Source organism: Aulonocara sp. 'chitande type north' Nkhata Bay, linkage group LG9, assembly GCF_057382095.1.
Source record: "Aulonocara sp. 'chitande type north' Nkhata Bay isolate Kocher_YH1m ecotype deep benthic linkage group LG9, A_spYH_male_GT1.1, whole genome shotgun sequence".
NCBI classification, from domain to species: Eukaryota; Metazoa; Chordata; class Actinopteri; order Cichliformes; family Cichlidae; genus Aulonocara; species Aulonocara sp. 'chitande type north' Nkhata Bay.
Genome location: NC_141352.1, coordinates 26,104,590 through 26,125,148, shown reverse-complemented (window position 1 = coordinate 26,125,148; position 20,559 = coordinate 26,104,590). Strand labels below are relative to the sequence as shown.

The 20,559-nt window shown below is 40.4% G+C and overlaps 1 protein-coding gene across 5 annotated transcripts in view; it reads right to left on the bottom strand.

Annotated features, from left to right (window-relative positions):
* Positions 1-20,559, bottom strand: part of LOC147322253 (A-type potassium channel modulatory protein DPP6-like) — a 270,187-nt gene that overhangs the window by 19,937 nt on the left and 229,691 nt on the right. For all 5 annotated transcript variants that reach the window (XM_086306731.1, XM_086306732.1, XM_086306733.1 and 2 more), the window contains 5 exons: positions 17,340-17,434; positions 16,827-16,901; positions 14,665-14,717; positions 12,457-12,538; positions 7,464-7,584 (listed from right to left, as the gene is read on the bottom strand). In XM_086306731.1, coding sequence (XP_086162857.1) covers positions 7,464-7,584; positions 12,457-12,538; positions 14,665-14,717; positions 16,827-16,901; positions 17,340-17,434 — 426 coding nt within the window. The remainder of the gene's footprint in view (positions 1-7,463; positions 7,585-12,456; positions 12,539-14,664; positions 14,718-16,826; positions 16,902-17,339; positions 17,435-20,559) is intronic.

The following is a 20,559-nucleotide window of genomic DNA, read 5'->3' as shown; positions in this document are numbered from 1 at the left end:
AGATCACATCTCCTGTCTTTTTACAGCCCACCTCATTGTGACGAATACGAAGGTGAGCTGTCGGAGGCTCATCTCCTTTGTCCATGTTCTCCATCCTGGTGTGCAGACTACATTATACACTGAGTAGAGGACATTATTAATGCATGAGATGCCATAAGTCAAGCGGCCATTGGAAAATAATGAGTGCAAGGTGACAGACTCAGGAAAGCTGAGCTAACAAGAAAAAAAGAAAATCAGACATCCAAGGTTGCAAATATGTGATTTTTAAAAAAAACATTAACAGGATACAAAAAAATATAAAAATGCTGCAAATATTCCGTAAACTGTGCCACAATAACACCACGAATCCTTCTCAGTGTTTAGAAAAAAATGACCACATGCATCCACCAGAGGGCAGCAGAGAAACATGCCAAACACAAGGTGAAGAAGCAATGCAGCACAGAGGGAAAGCCTACCTTTGTCTTTAGTGTCTGGTGCATACTTCTAGGTCACTGCTCCTCTGTTTTGGAGTCCAGCTATTTTTCTCTTTGAGATGAGTTGCGTTTTTGACATTTGTATCTATACGAGCTATAACATTTGCATTAACCCACCAGTCACCTCTGCCAAAACAAACAAACAAAAAACTACACAAATCAATGTTTGATATGTCCAATTAAGTAAATTTTAACCACAGAGCACGGCATTGAATACAACTACATATACCTGGCATGGTCAAGCCCTGCTAGCCCTTTATTCTGGCTTGCCAACAACCAAACTGGTTAGATGGCATGAAAATCTTCCAGCCAAAGCGCCACAAAAATATGACAATAAAGTAGCTGATACTAAATACAGCACAACTATCAGTGTGTAGATTGAGGATGTGTTGCAAGTGATAATTAAGCATTAGCAGAGAAGCACATGACAGAAGAAGTGAGATTTTGCAAAGCATCTACAAAGCCTGCAAATAATCTGTTTGTAGATCTGGCTTAGGAAACCGAAGGATGAACACTGTATTACAGGGCATTGGTTTTGCAGGTTTATATTCAGAAAGGAGATTTTAAAAAGATACAAGAGGATTTAGCCACTTTACAGCTACACATTTTGCAACAGTTCACTTCCTGTCATTTCAGTTCAGTTATCTAGCATCAACTGGCAACACAAGTCAGAGCAGGACACTTTACACGATAAGGTAAAGAGTTTCCTCTAACCAAGAACTTGATAAGTAGCTTCAACATAAGCCCAGCATTTTGCACATTAACAAAAAGATGCGATGTGAACATGTTACAGTTTTTAAAAATAGAGGGATGACTGCAGAAAACAGCATTTGTGGGTTTACAAGGTTAAACTGATGCATGTTTTTATTCTTTCCTCAAACACGCTTTGTAAAGTCGGCATTTAGTTTTTCTAGTTATAAGGTGCAAGCCAATTTACTTTGAAATATAGACCTCAAACCTCATGAGGATAGTGACATTTTTCACAAAGTTGAACAGCGTCCAGTCCAGACATAACGTTATGGCTTCTGCTGCCTATAGCAGACACTTACTGAACTGCAGTCTGCAAAACATAAGGTCCAGCAATTTTGAGCTTAAACTTCTTCAATTTTGTAACTTCTTTGGTCTCTAATGAGTACCACTTTAATGCTACACTCCCCACAAAATATAGGATAAGGTAAAGAAAAAGACAAAATACCACACTTCAAATGTCCTAGTCAGCGAGAACAAAATACTCACAATCTGTCTCACATCAAAAAAGAAATACGTGCTTTGGAACAGAGCCTTTGTCAGAGCACTAGAAGTAAATACAGTCAGTTCAGTGTTATACACAGGGGCAGCTTGAAGTTGGACCTAAACGTAAAAACGTTTCACTGAATCTAAATAATTGCAGGTACGTAATTACATTTAATTTTGGCCTCATTACACATACAACAGAAAACGCTAAACTTCTTACACTAGTACCTCTTGAGCACCAACAAGAAGATGCACTCATGAATGAAAACAAAGTGGCCAAAAATAATTATTAGTTTTTATTAGCTTCACTGTCAGTATTTGTTATTTTTATGACTGTAAAATGTCAATATTACAATAGAAACAACAATTAGACTCCATTGTTCTGGACTTCAGGTCCATGTCTAACCAAAGTGATAGCACATTTTCAGTCAGTGTTGGGTGGTTACCCTTTGTCACATCCCAAGGTGTAGACAGAGTGAGGAGGGTGTCTGCTATGAGAACCTCAGAACAGCATCCTTACTTTTTGTGGATGATGTGGTTCTGTTGGCTTCATCAGAGCGTGACCTTCACTATGCACTGAACTGGTTTCAAGCCAAGTGTGAAATGGCTGGGATAAAAGTCAGCACCTTCTAACCTGAGGGTATGGTTTTCTGCCAGAAAACAGAGGGAATGATTCCTCTGGATTGGGGGAGAGAGACTTCAAGCAAGGTAATTCAAGTGTCTAATTCAAGTGAGAGTTGGGCAAGCTGGGGCAGTACTGCTGATGCTGATGCGGCACTAGAAGTACTGCAGGTGTTGTACCAGACTGATGTAATGAAGAGAGAGCTAAGCTGAAAATTGAAGCTTTAAATTTACCAGTCCGTCTATTGTCTCCCAACCATCACCCTCTGCATGGTCATGAAATATGAGCGATGACCGAAAGAGTAAGGTCACGAATACAAGCAACCAAAGGGTGGCTCAGCCTTAGAAATAGGACGAGGATGTCAGACTTTTGGAGGGATCTTGGAGTAGACGTGCTGTTCCTGTATGTCGAAACGAGCCAGTTGAAGTGGTTTGGACATCTGGTTAGGAGGCCTACTGAGTGGCTCCTTTTGGAGGTCTTCTGGGCATGCACAACTGGGAGGAGGTGAGGTAGACCCAAATGTATATCTTATCTGGACTGGGAATACCTTGGAAATCCCCAGGAGGAACAGAAAAGTGTGGATGGGAAGAAGGACATCTGTGATATCCTTCTTAGCCTGCTGCCACCATGACCCAACTTGGGATAAGTGGAAGAAAATGGTAGGATGGATGGATGTTTGATTTTAGGTAACTCAACACAATTGAAATTCACATAGAAATGTGCTAAAAATGATCTCGATTAAAACAGTTCTCTACTACCACAATTGGTAACATTGAGAAGTAGAAGGTCCAAATACAAGTTGTCAGTCTAGTCCTAAACATTTCAGATGTTTCTTAAGTGACGGATCTTATTTTGTCTGATAATCTCCAAACAGCATGACTCACATCCACCGACAAACTATTTCTCCCGTCTGTTTCAGACAAGCCCATATTTTCACACCCTTTACTAATCTTTCTCTTTCCAGTGCACAAGTGTTGATTATGTGGTTACTCTATCTCCTGCAGAGTCTGACACAAACAGACTGATAAACAGAAACCACCCCTACAAACAAGCCTCTCGATGCAAACATTCATCTAGCCAAATATCTAAGGGGCAAACACAAGTAAAATCAAAGCAACAGCGGGTTTTTATCTGGGCACACCAGAGCCTAATAAACAGCCATTTCCTTGGGCTGCGTCACACTGCAGGATGTGTCAGTATCAGTACAGCCTCAATAATCAGACAGCCAACAGATGACAGAACACATGACTATTACACACAGCCCAATAGCACTCTTGGCTGCATTTCCTCTTTTTTAATTTTGCTTTTCTTCTTTTCTCCCTTCTCTCTCCATTTCTGCTGTCTGCACATTACTAGGACACACACACACACACACACACACACACACACACACACACACACACACACACACACACACTTATGGATTAAGACAACATTGCAAGCAAGAGGATATTCAAGCCCTGGGAGATTATTTGCCAACCTTTTCACCCGTTAGCATCAAATCTGCTGCACAGCGACAGGCACAGCCTAAGACCTCATTCCTCCTCAGCAGTAGTGTGACCCACCCTCAGTTTGACCTTGGCTGGAGGATGGCCTGAGTCATTAGCATGGAAGGTCTGATGCCTTGCAGTCTTGCTGATGAATGTAAACATTAGACAAGCTGGCAAGGCTTCTAAGCTTGCCTGCAAATGCTTACATCATATCTGGGCTAATGCCAAATCTATTTACAGGCTTACAAATACAAGTTTTTCAAAAGAGATTTATTATTAATGGGAATGAAAAGGACTTTTAGTGCATTCTCAAATGAAGATAAATAAATAAATAAAACCTGGCATAATGAGGCCATCAAAATCAGCTGGTTCCAAGACATTTTGGCATAGATTTATACGCAATATGAACATTCCTCAAAGCCTCAGCCTCAAAATTTGCAACCCTGTTTGATGTCAGGGGTATCTCTATGTAATCATAGTCATAGTCATTACCAGCACAACCCCATCCACTGTCTATGGGGAAAAGAGTCAACTGGAAGAAAATTGACTACTAGCTTAGTTGCACTAGCCTAAAAATAAGAGGGAAATTCTTGCCACTATGAAAAAAAATGAGAAAAATCAGGAGTTGCTGAGGGACTGCATTACAGATTAAAAGTACATTTGCGCGTGCAACCCCTTCAACCTGTGGGCAAGCACAGTCAAGTTGACTGCACAGGCTGTCTGATGGCAAACAATCAAGTTTTCAAATAACTCCTTTCTAATTTATAAAGGCAGAAAGACAGCCAACATGTTGCAATCAATCTGCGCCAGTGAGCTCCCATGTGCGCTACTCATCTGCGATACATCTCTTTGCAATAGAGGACATCTGGCCGTATTCTGGTGTATATAACTGTAAACTGACGAGTGCCTGTGTCAGTTTACAGTTAAATCACTGTCCTTCAGCACCCACATCACTAATTGTGCAGGAATTTCTGTTTCAAATCAATGAGGCTCTGGCGAGATTATGAATGTAACGTAAATTTCTGGTTAACATGAATATTTATGTATCTAGACTGCAAGAGTTTCATGATTGCCAATTTATGACAAACAGCAGCCAGCCTGACCCCATTCAACTGCAGAGAGGTGGTAGACTGACTCTGTCTTGTCTTTTTATTGCTGTTTTGATGCACAAAAGTCACTTTGAAGACAGAAACTGACATTGAGTGGTCACACACCTGATCCTTGTCTTTGAAGAAGGTAACAAAATCGTTCTTGGTCATAATAATGCTCTCTAGCCAATGTTTTCCAACCACAACAAGCCTGTTTCGTTGTCTTCGAAAAATCCCTCCATTATTGAATAAACATAATTCTGATGACAGGCTTTCAAATGTGTTGTGTTGAGATAATAAAATAGCCCCTGTTTTTCTCAAAATAAAACACTTTACCACATCACATTGTGCACTTAAAGCACACAAAACCATTTGTATAGTCCTATGATTCACTTTTATCTCAAGATTATGAAGCTGATTCTATCTTTTATCTCTGAGTGAAAGATTTATCTGGTCAATAAATGATGAGTGTAAATTACCAGGCCTTCAGCAATCCATAAATATGGGGTCAGACACTGCAATATCGCTCCGATTAATGTTTAAATGGCTCAGAATGGATATTGCTCTTGAAGAATGGACTTGCTTTCAAATATCAGCTTGGTTAGGCGGAGATAAGAGGGCTGTGGGTGGACAACATTAAATAAAAACAGATGAATTTTGCAGGAAAGGCAGCCAACGGGCTCTAATCCTGATGCACCGGTGACCTCAGATAACCTCTCTGCCACAGTGTCTAAACCCTGACATCTCCTTGGTGGCAGCCTCACACTTTCAAACAGATATGTGATGTTTAGCGTTACTCCAAGATTAACAGCTTGTGTATCATTGGCTGTCTCCATTTCTGCTATCTCTGTATCTGTGAGTCTGCTGCTCCCCATCTCCCTCCTGCTCCGTTATTAAAACACCGTTCCACTGGAGCAGCGTGTTCACCCAGCGCAGCAGATATAAATTCATTAGTTGAATGCTAACACAGTCCCTGTCACGGTTTATACTGTGAGGCATACAGGTGAGCTTTGATCGGTGGTGTTGACGCTCGGAGAGCACTTTGACATCTATATCTTAATGCACAACACACACACAGCCGCCGAGTTAATGCACATCAACTGATGTAGAACATTCATTCGTTTTCAGGGCTGTGTAAAGCAGAGGCAAATTGACAGGATATCCATTTTTTTAATTTACCTGCAGGAAATCAAGCGCTACATGCATAAAATACTAATGTGGCTACAGACACTTGGGAGTCATGCTGTCTCATGTCATTACTTCTAAATACCTGAGCTGCTGCAGTGTTCAAATTAGAAAAATGTAATACAAGGAGAATACACGGGACAAAAGAGGTTTACTACATGTTTTCCCTAATTGTTATCAGAACTAACACACTATTTTCTTTCATGGAAAGAGTTAGATTAGAAAATGAATGTCAATCTTATGTCTGTATGGTGAACGTAAATTGTAAAGACTACAGCCTGTAATGGGTAGAGTAGCTTACAAAAGTAGAGAGCAGAGAGAACCATTAAACATGCCTTGTTACATACGGTCGCATCAAAACTTTATCAGTGTTCTTCATAATATTGCTTCAGTTCTTTGAAGTTTGTGAATGCACAGCTGTCTTGTGGTCAGACCACCACATTTTAATCTGGCCAAAGTCTGGACTTTCATTTCCTTTTTAAGCTATTCTGCTGTATATTAGCTGTTGTGCTTGGGATCATTGTCTGGTTGCAAGACCCAAATTTGGTCAAGCTTTAGCTCTTGGATAGATTCCCTCACATTTGACTCTAATCACACTGATATACAGAGGAATTTGTGGTCAATTCAATGACTGCAAGATGCCCAGGTCCAAAACAAACTCAAATCATCATCCTGAAAATTGGCATAAAATGTTTGTGCAAATATGCTGCGTTTGTTTTTTGGTTATACGACACAGGGCGATTGTGGCTCAAGTGTTGGGAGTTTGCCGTGCTGGTTCGAGCCCCAGCTTGGACAGTCTCGGTCGTTGTGTCCTTTGGCAAGACACTTCACCCGTTGCCTACTGGTGGTGGTCAGAGGGCCCAGTGGCAGCCTCGCCTCTGTCAGTGCGCCCCAGGGTGGCTGTGGCTACAATGTAGCTTGCCATCACCAGTGTGGGAATGGGTGGATGTGTAAAGCGCTTTGGGATCCTTAGGGACTAGTAAAGCGCTATACAAATACAGGCCATTTACATACATCGCAGTTTTGCTCATCTGTCCAAAGGACATTGTTCTAAATGTCTTGTGGTTTGTTCAGAAGACACCTGACCAATCTAAGCTGTGTTGTCATATTCTTTTTTCTTCAGAGAGAGACTTTCTTCTGGCAAACCTTCCAAACACTTAGCACTTGGGTTTCTTGCAGTTTCTCCGAGCATTGCATAGCATTTTGTAATTTGCTATGCTTGGAAAGATTGAGTTAACACAAGCTCACACTTGCTGATGATCAAGTGCATATATGCTCATAATTCCTATAGAAGCAATACGAGTCTACGTCTCCTCAACTACTATGCTACCATTGTATTGTATTTGAGCAGCAAGAAAATCGTTTGCCTTACCCTCATATAACCAATCACTGAGCCCATTGAAGATGACACCTTCTTTACCGGTAGATACCAGACGAATAGAACGGCTCTCCACCTTAGACCGATAGTAGATGTTGTTTTCAAAAATGAAGATCTAGAAGAGTCAGAAATAAAAGAAACGCAGTCAAAAATTTGAATGGAAAAATTGACAAAACATCTAGAGAAGTACATGTCCTCAAGATCCTTGAGCTCAGATACTGATGTTTCAATGAAACTGACTACCAGCTTTCCTATAAATTTAAATGTTGTAAAAGTGAATGAGGTCTTACCATAACAGCACAAAACAGAAAATCTGAGGACTGTGTTGTATTTAAACTGAAGAATAAGATCAACCGTATATCAACCGTAGGGTCAGAAACACACTCATTTTACACACAAGACACCACTGCACACATTTGCAAAAGCACTTTTTGATTAGAGAGAAACCGGCATTCCCAAAAAGACAAGAAAATAAGTCTTTTCAATTTCTGATAAGACAGCAAACCTTGGGACCAGATTTTGACTTTGACGCTCTCCTCCACAGGCCTGCGGGGCTTTCAAGATAACTGAAGGTCAACTCTTTCATTACAGAGAATAATAGATCATCAGCACCCACAGTGAACGTGGTAAGGCGGGGCTGCTCTTGGGGCTGGAATTTTAAAATGTTACAGCCTTAATGCCATGCTGAAATCAATCTCAGGGTATTACAGAAAAGGGCTCGCTCGGTATCTCAAGGATTTGGAATCTCTGGCCTCAAGCAGGTATCATGGTATCAGTTTGTGAATGATTCGCCAACAAATATTCCCTCTGAGCTGTATGAATGATGAAACCAGTCAGGGAGCTGGAAATTGTTGCTTGCTGATTAAATACTTCTTACAACAGTGCAAAAAGGGTCAAATACTACATAGAAAAATCTCCTGTGGAAATCTAAGTCAGCTGTGTATAAACAACATGACAGTAAAGAAAAAAAATGCTAGCTAAAAGTTTCTCAAGCAAACAGACCCTCTTTAAAAGTAATACAATGTGTGTCACAATTACTTTCTCCTGAGGAGACGTAAGCCGTGGGCCCGTGTGCTCTGGTGTCACACTGGTACAGATGGAGTCCCTGTTTAGAAGCTAATCTAGGCCACAGCACAGAGAGAAAACCTGGCCCCGTTCTCTGAAGGAAGGTAAAATTCTACCATTGATGGCAGTCAGTGAGAGTATTTGGAGCAGTCTCTAGATACGTTGGTCTGGTTGGACCAGTCACACCAGCAGAGTAGGGCAGGTTAGGTCTTAAACATATTTAGTCAAGTTAATCTAAGTGGTAATTAATGTTATCATACTAAAATTTCTAAACTAAAATGGGGCACGTTACTACATGTTATGCTTGTTTAACACGAGTGTGAACGTGGTATTGTGAGCTTTTAATCATTCTGAGGCCAAGTGTGTAATTGCATAGAGCTGGATGAGAAAAATGTAGCATAGGTTCCAGGGTTTTTAACTTTTCACTCTTAGTAAGGATTTCCCTCGTAATTCTCCAAGGAGGCAGGAGGACTCTTAATACTTAATAAGCCTTGAATTATTTGTCACACACATTGTACTTCTGTATGTAGTGTGATTTGAATGAAAACTGTATTACAGTTTCCCTTTCTCGGTCTCACTGTCTTAAGCAAACACAAAGTCTTTCTAATGGCTCAGTTACACTGCAGTAAAACCTGCCAACCTTCTTGTGGTTGCTCAGCATTTTTATTGGTGTTTTTTGGTTTTGTTGCATTTACTTTAGCAACTGATTGCATACAGTTGCGGCAACAAGCTAGTCGCAGACAGATTGATCGTGCAACACACCTCAACCTGGTCACGCACTCAGGTCTCCTGGTAGTAAGCAACCTGACTTCAGTCATTCTCTGATAAGAGAAGGTTTATGGAGTAGGGAACTTGACTCAGCTGGCTAAATGAAGTTCTGGCTGGACTCAGGGCAGAAGTATTTAACATCAAGTTCCATTTAATTTGTGTAGATGGCAACAGATTTCCAGTTGTTGCCAATTTATCACGGTTAATCACCTGATTATCACAAACAGTTTACATGCAATTGCCGACTTGACACCATTCAATATCAAATTGATTCTGTCTTATTACCATTTTATTACCATCTTAATGCACCAATGTTGCTTTGGAGACAGCAGCTATGATTGCAGACCTGGTCCCTCATCTTTGATGCAGCCATTTCAAACGCAGCAACATTGGAACTTCACTGCACTATGATCACAATTATGTTCATGCCACCGTTGTCAATCAGTTTTCCGTAATGCGACTGTAGCGTATTGTCAAGGTCAAAGTCAAATGTGTTTATAAAGCACATTTAAAAACACAGAGTTGAGCATAGTGCTGTATAATGAAAATATACAGCTCACAGAAAATCAACACTAAAATGCAGAAATGCTGTGGACAGCGTACATCAAAATATGACAATATAAAATAAATACAAAACAAAATAAAATAAAACAAGAATGTCACACCGGGGCCAAATAGCAAGGAGAATGTATGAGTTTAAATGTGTGTGCAGATATGTAGATTATTCCATAGATCCGGTGCTGTTGCTGCAAAGCTTGATCGCGTCTCTTTTTTAATTATGTTTTAGGCTTGTGTAAGAGCAGCTGTTTACAGGTGTGAATGTGAAGGAGCTCAGACAGATAGAAACGAGCTAATGTAACACACCCAAATCTGCGTGAATATTTGTGGACCACATGTTAAAGAGTATAAAAGCAAACTCCTCAACCTGCTTTTGTTGCAGAGAAAACACAACGACCCTTATTTATCCACTTACACTGACTTTTTAGCCTAACAAATTTCTAAACATGTGTCTGGACAGCTGTGTTTTTGCACGGGCATGTATGTGAGCAGTTTCTATGGGAACGTAAAGGAGATTTAATCATGTGCATAAGGGATTTGGGAAAAGGATAACAGGTGTGTTGATTTACGTATATTAGGAGTGCAGATATCACAACACATGCCTTGGCTCGAAGTCTGTGCCAGCTTGTTTCAGTTGATGGACGTCTCTCGCAACCGCAACCTCCTTGACAAGAGGGCACCTGAACCTTCAGGAATACCAGCTGCTCAGTTTCATGCTAACAAAACTCAGCAGCTGAAAGTAATACAGCTTCATGACTAATGGTGGGAAACTTGAGGCTATATCAATCTAGCAAGAGCGTTAATTAATCCAGTGACGAGATAACAGGTAATTAATAGCATTGTGCTGCAGGATGTAATCACACAGTCTGACTGCCCTGCAAACCAACACACTGAATTTCATTAATACCCTGACAAGTCTGATTGTGTGATGAAGGAAGGTGTATGTGTGTGGGGGGATGCTTCATCGCAGAACAGTTGCAAAGGACCATTGCTTCTTGTGATTCAAACAGCAGTGTTTAATTTCAAATGTGTTTACTGGGAAATATCAGCGACTCATCGGGATGATTCAAACCCTGAGGGACAAAACTGTTTGTTTTCAAGGATTATAACTTACACCATATCAACAACTGGAGGAAAATGGGGCATTTGAAAGATAAAGATTAGCTGTGCCCCAATTCTAGGACCATGCTCGTGGAGCAGTAATTGTCATACCTCACCAATGAGACCAAACCGATTCAGAATACAGGCCTTACTTGGACCAAATTTAAGGGTAATAAAGGTCATGACACCTTAATTATGGTGTAATAAGGTTTCATCAATTACTGCACTACTAATGCACTACTATTCATCCATAGTTCATCTCATGGTGTGATAGTGCAGCACAGATAGAGAGCATTTCTCTTCATCTGCAGGTCCTCTGTTGTATCCTTTGTAGCAGACTCAACCTTCCTAACTTTGACAAATACAGCTGGTGTAAAGAAATATAACGGCCTCCTGACTAATGGTAAAAAAAACAAGCTCAAAAATGAGAATTACCAACATAAAACAGCACCTAAAAGTTTTCATTTCTCCAGTGCAGCCCTCAAGCCTGTGCTGGCACCTAAACTGGCACTCAGTCATCAAACTTTGAGAACTCCCTGCGCTAGAGGCTAATACAAGCCACACCAAATACTATTTTCATTTCCGTGGCAGCTCTCTGCTATTGTGTTTGGTTTGTTGATTTGTCTTCTGGGCACAGAAATGCTGCGCTTATTTAACGCTGTTTCCACAGAGTTTAATTTTGACCACGCACACTACAATGCAAATCCAGCATTTTTAACATTCAAACATTGTTTGGGGTAGGGCTGTGCAATATGACCAAAATCTCATATCCCGATATAAAACATCTATCGTCCCGATAACGATATAAATCACAAAAATGTAACATTTTCTGTAAAGTCTGTGAATCTTGGGTAGGTGAAGTGTTTCCAGCTGGGCGTCGTGTACCTGGAGTCCAGTGTTTTAACCGATGCATGAAACGACACATTTTTAGACATAGGTTGTAACGGCCACCGTTTTCTTTGTGAGCATTTATTACACAGCGTGCCACTCTGCATTCGCTAATTTATCTAAGCTAATATTTGCCATATGCTTGTTATTTAAAAAATAATGATCTGCCAGTGTTGGGTTTGCAGCTCGCTGCACTCAGGTGGCCACAACAATTGATTAAAGCAGGTTTAAACCAAGGGCACAAAAAGAAGCCAGAATTCCACTCACTCACTGTAACTCCTCCCATTGGGTTGTGAAATATATAGGTCCCTCTGGCTGAAGCACCTTCAAATATAATTAATTCTATCACCTATTAAAATTAAAAACAGGCAGCGAAGGACACAGGTTGTGAAAACTTAACTTATATTTCCGTCTGTGTGCTGCAAAGTTGGGTTTTCTGCACTTTTTTTACACCAAGGGCAAGTTTCTAAACCTCTCAGATGGATCTTTCCAGATTTTTTTATTTATGTTTAGTTTTTTTCCTTTTTTTTTTTTTTTTACTGAAACTGAATGAAAAATTAATTAGTTTGAAAGCAGATATGAAAGAGGGGATTCATGCAGCTCGTACCAGTTGCTGATCCTGGGGTCCCCAGCCTGCATACTGAAGCTGAGCGTTTCGCACCTCTGGAGGGTTCAGGTTCCACGTTTCCCTGGGGCGCACAGACAGGTGAAAAAACCCCCACTATCAGACAAACGTGAAGGCACATAAACACAATGACTGTCTGCTCCCAGTGATCCGGCGGCAGAGGAACAAGTGTACAACATCTGAGAACAAAGCTTTAAGTGTATCCATAAATACCCCCACTCTATAACAGTGTCACCTCTCCTTATTGGGAAAAGTGCTGCGCAGTGCAGGCTGCAGAATTAGAGGTGCCACTGCCTCTGTGTCTTTGTCTGGAGCGCAGAATGAATGAGGACACCAGCGCAGGTGTTTTTTGACGCAGCACCACTGGGTGGCAGCATTTAAATAGGTTTAAGCAGGAGAGCTGCTGACAGTGCTGTCATACTGTGACCTGGTGTGGAAGTAATTCAAAAGGGAAATAAGTAAGGTGGATAGTCACAGCACAAAAACGCCTCTAATATGACTTGGCAGGGGAGGCTTTTTAGCTAGACTGGCAGTAGTTTTGCTCTTTTCTGTCACTGAATGGCAACAAGGTTCTAGGTTTGAACCTGCTCAGTGTACCTGCGTGGGTTTGCTCACAGTTACATTCATCAGCTGGTAAACTGATGCTTCCAAACTGGATTTCCTGTGTGTCTTGTTTTCACATCGCATTCTTCTAATGGTCTTCAATTAATTGCATTACAGGTGGATATGACAAAATAATCAAATACAGTGAACAGCCGCCTATTCGCGGTTCAGTATTCACGGATTTTACTGTGGAACGTAACTTCAAATTATTTGCGGAAAATTTGCCTATATGCTGATTTTTTTCATAGAGCACATCTAAAATATTTGCTTTTTTCATTAAAATTAAAATATGCAGTTATAGCGTTTTCAGTGAAGTGGTCCCTAACCCTCGCGAATACCAGGGAGCGAATGTACCTCAAATTTTTGTACACATTTGTGCCACAATGAGCGTCAGTTCCTGTTGAGCGTACATGGTGATCTGGAAACACAGAGGGTATAGTGCTAACTATGCCCAGCCAAGAAACAACTATCCACTGGACCTGCAAAGATACAACACTGGTAGCAAGAAACAGGAACCCAAAAACTTAGGGCATGCCAACCGCATCCAAACTGCCGACGTTTCATTTTTAATGGGTAAAAAAAGCAGTGATGAGCAGGTTTGTAGCTCTGTAACCTTGAATTCTGCGTGCACCTGTTTCTCCAGCAGAATCACTGTGAAAATTGCTGTGAAGTGCACTTTGGGATGGTTTTCACCAACTTTGCTGTCGGCTTTGAATTAATACTTAAACAGCAGCAGAAAGATCTTGTGCGTGGTCTCATTAGGATAGAGATTTGTGTCAGTCTGTGAAACTGTAGCCTGAGGTTTATACTGTTAACTGGTAATTACGTGACAATGCATCAGAGGCCATGTTGCAGAATAATGCAAAAGAAATGTAAAGAGTGGTACAAGAAGATACTTTCTTTTGGCAGCGACTAAGTAACATGATGAAATATGTTTTAGAACAGCAAACAGTACGATTGTGATCCCTGTGTGTATCCCTACCAAGACTACCTAAGTAAATGTTAAGAAATAAGGTTTAATTGGTTTTCCTCTGTCACGTTTCTAGTTATAATAAAAAGCAGAGAACACACAGAAACATTTTTAACAGCTTAACGTTGAAGGACGAGAGATCTTCAAGATCTCTTGACATTGCAGAAAAAGGCTCATTTTCAAAACAAGGCAGTGCTATTAGTGTAACTTTCTTCTGTGAACTGTAGTTCATTTTGACAGGTGTGTGCTGAATCTAATCCTTGCTCTGGTAATTTACCTTCTGTTTTTGAGCGCTTCTTAAGTCGAGGTCTGTCGTCAAAGGGCTAACTCAGGACAGGGTGAATGAGGATAAACATCTGCCTATGTTGTGGCTGCGGCTGACTACAGCTGCGATTTGAGGCTGCGGATTATCTGATAGCACCGTTTCGCTTCGCAGACTGCACAAGTGCAGGTTTGGAAGTAAACAGTGTGGTTGATGTCAGAAGTGCTTTGTGGGAGGTAGTTGGCAAAACAGGTGTAAATGAGTTTCTTTCACATTTTCACAGGCAGAAAGGTCAGGTGAGATAATATGAGAAAAACAATTTTAATGGAGTGACTCAGCCCTGATGTGTACTTACGGTGTTTCCAGACTGCAGATGATGTAGAAGGCCGTGTAGGAATACTGGTACACCTGGAATGAGATGTAGGATATTTAACCTTGACATTTTAATTCTTGCCAATTCTTTGTTCTCATAGCAGAATCAATTAAGACATCATAATTGCCCTGTTTACTTATATTAGGTACAACAGTATCTTCTTTGAAAGTAAAGAAAACAAAAACTGCATTAGGACTGATGATAATTAATCCTTTGAACTTCAAAATGAAAAGAATCCTTGTTAAGCAGGTAATTTTGAGGAAATACTGTGAAGTGCTGCCATAAAATCTCAAGTTTCCTTCTAAATTAAAAAAGAAGAAGAAGAAAAAGAAGAATGGCCTCATCCCAAAGCCACAATGCTCCATATCAATATGACAGTATTTTATTCATATCAGTACCAAAGGCTGACAGTAACCCACCATCCCCTGGAAATTCAAGGGTTTAATGTCTTATCTTGCTGCAGTGATGTTGTGTACTCAACACTGGGTCAATACACTGTGACACCTCAGTAAGGCTGCAATTCAGTCACACATTTCTGGCCGCATCCGGCCAGAAATGATACTCTGATATGATACTCTGATACTCTGATACTCGGTGCAGTTTGAGGAGGGGGAAAAAAACAGACAAAGGATTCTTCAGACTGCTGTGAAGTCAGAATAGTCAATATGGAGCCCAATTTACCATTCTGTTGTTGCAATAGACTTATTTCTCTACGTGCGTGCTGTCAGAAAACAGTACATGTGTGACATTGTGCACCTCTGGGCCACTTCCAGCACTGTTGCTATTTTTAGATTGCTGGCTGGAAGTCCCATTCTGACCACTCGCGCTCAGAGTTTGGGATTTCACCATGGAGCTCAAATTTGCCCAGAGCGAGAACATTAACTTCTGTGTCGAATTGGCCTGACTTTCATGTCGAAGATCATTGCTGGTAATGAGAGCTGTGTACCAAGACACCAAGCAGGAGTTTCAAGTCAAAAAGTCCTCACTGTCCAAAGCCTGAAGGCAGTGCATGAGATCAGGAGTGCAACCAGGAGCAAGGTTGTTACTTGAATTTGTCCCCCAAGGTCTGACTGTCAGTGTAAAGCGCTACTGTAAAGCCCCGAGGCACTGGAGGGTGGACATTTGGTCCAAACGACCTGACCTGTGACTTCCAGGGAGTGATCAAAAAATAGCAGCTGCACTAGAAATGGTGAAAAGGACCACAACGACATAACCCTGAAGGATAGATCGATTTAATTTAAACCAGCTGATTTTGGATTTAATCGGCAGATCAAACCACGCTTATGTCGACCAGATTAACGACGGCTATGGCGTGTCTTTGAAATCCTAACCTTTTACTTTTTAAATGACAGTTTTTGTTACAGTAGGCACTCAACAGTCAGACATTATGTATCCAGGAACATCACCCAGTAGAGACACATCTTCAGGAAGAGCGTTTGTCCATGTTTTATAATACAAGTGGGGTATTTAATAAAAACATGAACCATACCGCATCTCATAGTGCATGAATGTGTGCCGACTGTGCTACGATGAGCATATAGCAGGAATAACTGTCATCTATCAAGGTGATGGCGGTCTAGTTGAATAATAAATGCAAACACGTACATTCCACCACACTCGAGTGTGCTGTAATATCTTCAATTCATCTCAGGCAATAACACAAGGTTATACAGTGTTTCTGCCAGCATCCTCCATAAACTAACAACAGGAACCAGTTCTCTCTACAGTGACTAAGTGGTGACGCAGTAGTAAACAGGCAACTATCATCTAACTAAATGGATCAATATATTTGATCCACCTGTATCAGGAGCTAAAATGCTTTGATGCATATGATGGTGCTGCTGTTGATCTCATCTCCCTGTCCGCGAGGCCGTGTAGCACCGAGGGGTTTGTTTGTGCCTCCCTCAGTACAGTTCTGCTTGGCTTAGCTAGCCCCCGCCACCCTCGCTGACAGGCAGCGACGTGCGACAGGCCTTCACACCCCGCCATGATTACTTTCTCCTCCCTCCACCCCCCCCCCCCCCCCCCCCCCCACTGCCTATGCTTCATTGCAGGCCTACACCCCACCCCTCAGCAGCGGTGGCTGACATATTTGGCTGTCAGGTTGCTAATTCAAAAAACAAGCAAACAAATGAGATGCTCACCGGTGCAACATTGTAGGCCAGCAGCACATGCTTCAGGTCAGGAGAGACCTCATACTTGCTGGCTTTGTACATTTCCTAGGAATCAAAAGAAGGATGTTAGAAGAAGAAAAAAAATGCATACAATAAAAAGAAGAGACCTCCGATCACGCATGGCAGTTTTTCATTAAACTGGTCCTTAACTGACTGCGTTTGACAGATTGCTTGGTTCCTAAAGCAAATGGGAGCTGCATTAGTCTTTGCACTAGGGCTTGGTGATTTGATGGCAGACATAATGTTGCGTGTTGTCACCCAAGCTGCTGTGACACTGATGCTACATCTCCATTTTGACATTTCACCAAGTGTTAAATATGCAGCTCACATTTCACTCTGAAAATGGATCATTTGTGGGGAAAAAACACACAAAAAAGCTTTAGGTTCTTTGATTTGTTGACACTATTGGAAATGTTTGAATCGAACTCATAGGCAATCATGCTCAGCCCTTCAGTGCTTTGATTGTAAGACGAAAAGACTTACAAATTTCTTGTTATGCACTAAGATGGTTTGCTCGTTGGTGTCGACGTTGAACTTGACGACGTCGCCGTCCTGATTGCGGTACAGCAGCTCATTACCTGGATGATGAGACAGAAGACAGGAAGAAAAAAGTTAGACATTGGTAAGAAATTAAGAAAATTGCAGACATATTGATAAAGCCAGAAACTATATTCTGTCACCAGTTCTGCAAATTAAAAGTGTGGGTTCAAAAAAATATTTCCCTTCTAAAAATTAAGTAAAAGCAGACATGATAGTCAGCAGCCTTCATTTTTTTGTGTTAATGGAGTTGTTACCTGTCAGGGACACTGACAACATAATTAAACTTCAGAGGATGCTTCCACTTATTAGATTTTTAATATCAAAGGGATATTGAATTAGACTTGTTTGAGTTCCATCAGCAGCCAAAAATAAATTCGTTTTTTGTAATCAACCAGTATAACAATTATTAACAGGTCACTTAATGGCACGAATGCTTAGTGGTGCAATCAAAAATAAAAGCAAAGCAAAGCAGAGCAAAGATGTGCAGCAAAAGCAGAGAGAGCAGGGCTGCCCAATTGTCTGTGTCATGACTGTGATCGCAATTCTGATGCCAACAATTTGTCAGACTGTGCCTTGTTATGTTTTTCTGCTATATGTGGCCAAATGAAGAGCTCCGTCCTCAATAATAAACTGTCTGGCATCAGGCCTTTGTTTCGCAATGTGATTGTTACAGGATTAAAATCCAGTGTGAATGTATGCATTTTATTGAAGAATGCAAGCTGCCTTATTTTTAACTTTCACAAACCACCAACTACTTGCATTTTAACATTAGTTCATTTGAAACAAGACTTAAAATGTCTATTTGGTACAGTTTCAGTCATTACAGTGTGATAAAACATTCTTAGTGACAAGTACTAAAGAGCAGCTTTTATTTCTTTACCTCACCTTATTTACCGCTAAACTTTGGTCAGATTTAATTAACACAGCATCAGATTTTAATTCAAATATTGCTCAGTCCTGATTGGTGCTTTCCCCAGTGTAGACACGCCCACTGTATGTATTATAGTATGAATCAGAACTTTTTACTTTTTTAAAATATTTTTTAGACCTTTTTTATCTAGAATTTTCAAATGTATTATTGAAATAAGTTTACACTTAAAATTACATTTTTTTTCCATTTGAAGTTGATCTTAAATTGTTTAAACTGCTCCCACTGGCACAGATTATAAACAACAACAAAATAAACTATCACAGCTATGCAGATGACACACAAATATATATCACAATGTCACCAGGAGACCGAGGCCCTGTACAGGCTCTTGGTAAATGCATTGAGGAAATCAATGACTGGTTGTGCCACAATTTTCTCCAGCTAAACAAAAACAAAACTGAGGTAATAGTCTTTGGCGCCAAAGAAAAACGATTACAGGTCACCAGAGAACTTCAATCTATACATCTAAAAACCACAAACCAGGCGAGAAATTTGGGTGTAGTGATGGATGCAGACCTAAACTTAGAAAAACACATTAAGACAATAACAAAGTCAGCTTACTATCACCTCAAGAATATATCAAGGATAAAAGATCTGATGTCTCAACAGGACCTGGAAAAACTAGTCCATGCATTCATCTTTAGTAGGCTTGATTACTGTAACAGCATCTTTACAGGTCTACCTAAAAAATCAGTCAGACAACTACAGCTCATTCAGAACTCTGCTGCTCGAGTCCTCACTAAGACCAAAAAAGTGGACCACATCAGTCCAGCTCTGAGGTCCTTACACTGGCTGCCTGTCCGTCAGAGGATAGACTTTAAAGTTCTGATGCTGGCCTATAAAGCTCTGAATGGTTTAGGACCAAAATACATCAATGACCTCCTGACCCAGTATGAACCATCCAGATCCCTCAGGTCATCTGGATCCGGTCTTTTATCAGTTCCCAGAGTCAGAACCAGACACGGAGAAGCTGCATTCAGCTTTTATGCTCCTTATATCTGGAACAAACTCCCAGAAAGCCTCAGATCAGCTGAAACACTCAGTTTATTTAAATCCAGGTTGAAGACTCACCTGTTCTCAGCTGCATTTGAATAAAGCACCAAATCCACACTTTAAGCTTAAATTTCAAAACTTACATTTAACTACTGATTTTATCTACTGTTCTGATTTTATCTACTGTTCTGATTTTATCTGTTTTGATTTTATATACTGTTTTGTTTGTTTGTTTGTTTGTTTGTTAATTAGTTAGTTAGTTTATTTGCTTGTTTTAATCAATTTTAAATCATGCTTTTTATTTGTTCTTGTTTCTAATGTCTCTGTAAAGCACTTTGAATCACTTTGTTGTTGAATTGTGCTATACAAATAAACTTGCCTTGCCTTGCCTTACTATTTCTTCCATTCATGTAGCTACTAATCAATTTAACAGATATTCACCAATATTAAACTTTTTCTCCATTATGCATGCTTAACAATTCAACTTAATAATTCATGGTGTTAACAATTTCAGCTGCTAATTAATACTTCACCTTGATTTTTTTTTAATTCTTAATTTTAGGCGGCCAGGGAAGGATACGTTTAATACAGCTACTGCCCCCTTTCACCTTCAGTCTATCTCCGCTCCCCTGTCTTATTGGTTTAGTGATCCATAGGCACATGAGCAACCACGCCATTTGGTGAGGTAATTAGAACCCAGAGATTGTTATGCAGAGTGCTTTCTATCTGCTAGCATATCTAATTGTCCATTAGAGGTGACAAAATTACCATCACAATGGCTTTAATTCAGAACGTGCTTGGGAGAGCGGTTTCAGACATTTTTAGAAAGGCATAGCCGAACGCCCCCTCAACAGCTTTTGTCTCCTTGTTAAAAACCATTGGCATACTAACAAGGGTAGAAATGGACTCCTTCATGGAAATCATGGTGATAAATAAAAAGATGCTGATTTTCCCTCCCCATCATGAGTCATTATTTTAGTTTGACTTTGTTTGACATCTTTTTAAAGGTCTACTTTTGTATATGAAATGCTAATTGCCGAATATCGCGGCTTGAATGAGTAAAAAAGGCAAAATGGTTATTAAATCAGATGCCAAGGAGATTGACAGGACTTTATTTTGCTTTGTGACACACTTTGTTTTCACAGTTGGGCTTCGGCTTAAATTCAGAGACCCGCATCTCTTTAAGGCACCTTTTTCATCTTTATTTCTCACCAAACTACTGATCTCCGTTAACCACAT